This window comes from Carcharodon carcharias, chromosome 13 (assembly GCF_017639515.1).
Source record: "Carcharodon carcharias isolate sCarCar2 chromosome 13, sCarCar2.pri, whole genome shotgun sequence".
Classification (NCBI taxonomy): domain Eukaryota; kingdom Metazoa; phylum Chordata; class Chondrichthyes; order Lamniformes; family Lamnidae; genus Carcharodon; species Carcharodon carcharias.
Window position 1 is genome coordinate 82,317,641 of NC_054479.1, and position 6,000 is coordinate 82,323,640.

The 6,000-nt window shown below is 40.9% G+C and overlaps 1 protein-coding gene across 4 annotated transcripts in view; it reads left to right on the forward strand.

The window, feature by feature from the left end:
- cdk17 (cyclin-dependent kinase 17) overlaps positions 1–4,543 on the forward strand; it is a 211,206-nt gene extending 206,663 nt beyond the window's left edge. For all 4 annotated transcript variants that reach the window (XM_041202669.1, XM_041202671.1, XM_041202670.1 and 1 more), the window contains one exon: positions 3,111–4,543. In XM_041202669.1, the coding sequence (XP_041058603.1) occupies positions 3,111–3,148 (38 nt within the window). In that variant the 3' untranslated portion in view covers positions 3,149–4,543. The remainder of the gene's footprint in view (positions 1–3,110) is intronic.
- Positions 4,544–6,000: the final 1,457 nt, after the last annotated feature.

Here is a 6,000-nt window from a genome sequence, read left to right on the forward strand (position 1 = left end):
ATTAAGTAAGCCTGATGACGACAGGCTGTTGCTTGACCAGCCTATGGGGACAACTCGTAATTTTGGCACAAATCCTCAAACATTTAGTGAGGAGGACTGTGGGGTTGATTGGGCTACATGTGTTGCTAAATTATCAGACAACTTTTATCCAACATCCAATACTGGCTAAGCAAAAATTTCCTCCAATTAAGTATTTGGAAGACTGAAGCCATTTTCTTTGCTCCCCACTATAAACTCTATTCCTAGATAGTGATTCCCTCTCCCTGACAATTATCTGAGACTAAACCAGACTGTTTGCATCCTTTGTCATATTTGAACCAGAGCTGGGCATCCGACCACATATTGGTGCTTTTAGTAAGACAACTTTTTTCCACATCCGTAACATTGCCCAACTTTGCCCTTGCCTCAGCTCATCTGCTCTAAAATTGGTGCCTTTGATACCTCTCGAATTGACTGTTCTGTCAGATTCCTATATTCAACCCCCCACAAGCTTGAGGTCACCCAAAACACAGCTTGCACTCAGACCAGTTCACCACCACCCCTGTGCTCATTGATCTACATTGGCTGCCGGTCAAGCAATGGCTTGATTTTAAAATTCTCATTCTTGTTTTCAAATCCCTCCATGGCCTCACCTTTCCCTATCTCGATAATCACCTCCAGCCTCACAGCTGCCCAAGGTAGCTACACTCTTCTAATTCTGGCCTTTTGAACAGCCCCAATTTTAATCACTCCAGCCTTCAGCTGTCTAGGCCTGAGGCTGAAATTAAGAAATAATTGTAGGGGAAACATTTTATCAACATCTACTAACAGATATATTAAAAGCCTAAAAGTACCACCTCACCTGTCTAAGAACAGTAAAAGGGACTGCTTAGTCCATGAACATTCTAAAAGATTTTGTAGCACCAATAAGCTTTTGTGCCAACCACTAAACTTAATAGTTGACAGGACTGTAAAGCTCTAGGGATAGGAATTCAATTCAGTGCAGCTGTTCCCCTTATTTGAAGAGTCAGTCACGAGGGGACACAAGTTCAAGGTGAGGGGCAGGAGGTTTAGGGGGCGATGTGAGGAAAAACCTTTTTTACCCAGAGGGTGGTGACAGTCTGGAATGCACTGCCTGGGAGGGTGGTGGAGGCAGGTTGCCTCTCATCCTTTAAAAAGTACCGGGATGAGCACTTGGCACGTCATAACATTCAAGGCTATTGGCCAGGTGTTGGTAAATGGGATTAGGTAGGTAGGTAGGTCAGGTGTTTCTCACATGTCGGTGCAGACTCGATGGGCCGAAGGGCCTCGTCTGCACTGTGTGATTCTGTGATAAATGGAGCAAAATAATAGCAGCAGCATTATGTTGTTACTGGCCTATCAATCCAGAGGCCTGGACTAATGAACCAGAGATTTGAGTTTGAATCCCACCATGGCATCTGGGGAATTTAAATTCAATGAATTAAATAAATCTGGAATAAAGAGCTAACATCAATAATGGTGACCATGAAACTATTGGATTGTTGTAAAAATCCATCTGGTTCACTAATGACTCTTAGGGAAGGAAATCTGCTGTCCTTACCTGGTCTGGCCTACATGCAACTCCAGACACACAGCAATGTTGTTGACTCTTAAATGCCCTCTGAAATGGCCTAGCAAGCCAATCAGTTGTACCAAACTGTTTACAAAAAGTCAAAAAAGAGTATCGACCTGGCATCAAATATGATAAAAGCACATAACTCATAACTATATAGCGTCTTTAATATAATAATACATAAGGTTTTCCACAGGAGTGTTACAAAGTAATATTAGGGCAGATGACCAAATACTTACTCAAAGAAGCAGGTTTTAAGGAGGTTTTAAGCAGGTCTTAAAGGAAGAAAAAAGAGAGGTAGAGCAGCGAAGAGGTTTAGGGAGGGAATTCCAGACCCTTAATGTCCATTTAGCCTTAATAATGTTCAGAAATGTGCTTTTGGGGAAAGGGTCAAATGCCATTTCAGACAGCAGAAGAAACACTACCTCTGTTTGTAACCCTGGACAGACAAACTACCCTGGCATTGGCAACCTGGGGTCTAGATGATAACTCCTGGGCTTCACCTGCAAGCCTATGGTCAGTTGCTTACCTGGATGCTAACTTAGTAGCAGCTAGCTGACCAGTGGGAACAGCATGTTAGGTAAGGGAGCCCACTGCCAGGGTCCAAAAGATCAGAACCCAGAACACATTTAATCTGCAGGAGAGGTTTTCGGAAGGTGTCTCAATCAATGAGTGAGCCCAGCACAGGGGAGACCTAAAGTTTCCTCATGAAACTCAGTGGAGAACTCCTGCTGCCTCTTGTCTCCACATGGATAGTTAAAATAAGTTACCTGATTGTCTCTTTTCTAGCTCCAGCTCTTCTCCTGTTGGGCTCACCTGGTGCAAAAGCTTACAATGTACAGGTTAAAATAGCAATCCAGCCCCCATGACGTCATTAGAGCCCACTCTGCATATTTGAAAGAAATATACCACCAGTTTTCAACAGTTTTCCTTCTCTCCTGTTCAGAAGAGTAGGTTAAAAATGGTGGGAAAGGAGTTGAGAAATCAGCATTTAAGTAACCTGAGTGACTTTAACTGCCAACTCTGTTCTTGCAGAGTGGACAGAGTTAAAATCATCCCTATTATGTCACCTGACAATATACCAATTTGTATTATTTCTAACTAGAAGACCCTATTTTTGAATCAGTGAACTGGTGCCTTATCAAAAAAATAACCTATTGTATTGGATAGCAGAGCTCCCTTCAAACAGGTGCATCACCCTAGGAAAACTATCTTTGGGCTCATTCCCAAATCCTCTTCCAAGGGCTCAGGGCAGACATTGTTGCTATAAACCATAAAATATTTTGATTTTTTAAAAAAGCTCTTGTTCATTCATTAGCAATTTTTCAATGTTTAATATTTTAAGCAAGGATAATTTTAAGAGTATGCAAGTTCAGAAGAATCCAGTATGTATTGTCCTTACTTAATAACTGACAATTTAGTATTTATAGTTCTTTGTGATCCCCACGCAGGCATCATGAAGTAAAAGAAGTAGTACTGATAGCAGGCAAGTTATTGCACTATCAAACTGGTTTTAATGCATCTTTTTGTTTTCCAGCACATGGGAAAAACAGAAGACAGAGTATGCTGTTCTAGGCTGTCGTGCAAAATAATAGACTTGAATTCCATTGGCTTGCCATTTACATCGCAGTTACCCAGAATTTTGATTTGAAGACAACAATTTCCATAAGTTAGAGTGGATCATAACTTGAATATCAACATGTCTCTTTTACTGCCCTTCTTGCGATGTAGTCTTATTCTGATGTGTAGATGGTTTTATATTCGCAAGTCACATTGAGACATTTTTGTGTGTGTGTAAATATATATGTATAATACATGTGTATGCACACACATACATTTACACATACACATGAACAGGAAAAAACAGTTTTATGGTTCACCTTTGTTGTTTTATAGCCAGTAGGTTACAGCTGCTGTTGTAACTTCAGCTGCAGTTTTGTGCAGTACTGGAAACAAAGTGCTTATTTATTGGGAATCATTGCTGCTAAACGACTACTGTCCATAAACCACATCTTGGTGGTATAGCGGAAAATGTGAGTGGCTTGTAGCATGTGAATGCATCTGTTTCTTCTAATAACTGTTTCCAGCATTTTGCAGATTTTATCGTTACGTTTAGTTACAAATGCCCTTGAATATTTAAATATTTGCAGAGCTTCACTTTTTAAAATATGATTGTGATGAGGAATCTTGCACCTCCTAAGCTCATGGTGTAGAACATTTAAATTTGTTTTGAAATCTTGTGTGGCTGACAGGGAAACTGGTTAGCGTTTTCTAAAAAAATCTATTTAAGGAATTTAAGCATCAAATCTGCCTTTTCATTACTAAAGATTACAAATTTATTGCACCTATTTTTTTCCATGTCATTTTATGAAGACACGGGAATTTTGACGGTTCAATTTTATATCTGATCTGTTATTTCTGCATCATTTTGTAATGATTTCACTACAGAACTTATGTTTCTCAATGAGTATCATAAGTAGGCTTTTGTTAATGGTAACAGTATTTGTATGTTTGCCTTTCCAAATAATGGTTTTAGTGGACCTACATTTTAGGATTACTGTTAATATATAATTGTTAAAATATCAGATTCGTAGCAAATGCAAATAATCATTGATATTTTTTCTGGACTTTTACTGTAAACTTATTCAGGGTCCTATCATTTTCACAAATTTACATAGTTTGTTATTTAACAGTGTTAAGAATATTTTGTATGTTTAATTTTATTTGTGAACTGTGATGATGGCATGTTGAAAAACTGTTTACTCGTTGCTTGTGACTGATTTTAATTGAAATTTTGTAAGAAGAGAAAGGAAACAGATTCATTGGTAACATTGTACATTGGACCACTACTGTTCATCAAAATGATTCCAGGCTGAGTTCGGTATATCTTACTAAAACTGCTGTGCTATTTCTGACTGACAGTACTATTTTTTTTGAAAGTATAAATATTACAGTGATTTCTTGTTTTAACTGATCATAGTTTTTTTGTGTCCTATTGTGTAACCAGTTCTAGTTTCTGAAACTGAAACATTGCTATGATCAATGAAAATAATTGGTAAAATTCACCTCAAGCCCACTGATACCTCAACTGCACTTCTTCCTATTCGCTTCCTCTGAGGACACTCTTCCATTCTGCCAGTTTCGCCTTCTCCATCACATGCCACACTCCATACCAGTTCTTCTGATATGTCTTCCTTTTTCAACCTTTCACCAGCCGTGGGCGTCGGTGGCTAAGCCAGCATTTACTGCCCATCCTAATTGCCCTGAAGAACTGCCACCTTGAACTGCTGCAGTCCCATATGGTGTAGGTACACCCACAGTGCTATTAGGGAGGGAGTTCCAGGATTTTGACCCAGTGACAGTGAGAGAATAGCAATATAGTTCCAAGTCAGGATGGTATGTGCCTTGGAGGGGAACTTGCAAGTGGTGGTGTTCCCATTTGTCTGCCGTCCTTGTCCTTCGAGGCTTTGGAACGTGGTGTCAAAGGAACCTTGGTGAGTGGCTGCAGTGCATCTTGTAGATTGGACACACAGCTGCCACTGTGCATCGGTGGTGGAGGGAGTGGATGTTGAAGGTGGTGGATGGGGTACCAATCAAGTGTGCTGCTGCTTTATCCTGGGTGGTGTCGATCTTCTTGAATGTTTTTGGAGCTGCACTCATCTAGACAAGTGGACAGTATTCAATTCACTCCTGACTTGTGCCTTGTAGATGGTGGACAGGTTTTGGGGAGTCAGACTGAATTCCCAGCTTCTGACCTGCCCTTGTGGCCACAGTATTTATATGGCTGGCCCAGTTCAGTTTCTAGTCAATGGTAAACCTCTGGATGTTGATAGTGGGGGAATCAGCAATGGTAATGCCATGGAATGTTAAGGAGCGATGGTTAGATTCTCTCTTGTTGGAGATGGTCATTGCTTGGTACTTGTGTAGTGCGGATGTTACTTGCCAACTATCAGCAAAAGCCTGAATGTTGTTCAGTCTTCCTGCATATGGGTACGAACTGCTTCAGTATCTATCTGAGGAGTCGCGAATGGTGCTGAACATTGTGCAATCATCAGTGAAGATCCACACTTCTGATCTTACGATGGAGGGAAGGTCATTAATGATGCAGCAGAAGATGGTTGTGCCTAGGACACTACCCTGAGGAATTCCTGCAGCGAGGGCCTGAGACTGAGGTGATTGACCTCCAATAACCACAACCATCTTCCTTTGTGCTAGGTATGACTCCAACCAGTGGAGAGATTTCCCCCTGATTCCCATTCAGCCCAGTTTTGCTAGGGCCCTTTGATACCACACTAAGTCAAATCCTGCTTTGATATCAAGGGCAGTCACTCTCACCTCACCTCTAGAGTTCAACTCTTTTTTTGTCCATGTTTGAGCCAAGGCTGGAATGAGGTCAGGAGCTGAGTAGCTCTGGCGGAACCCAAACT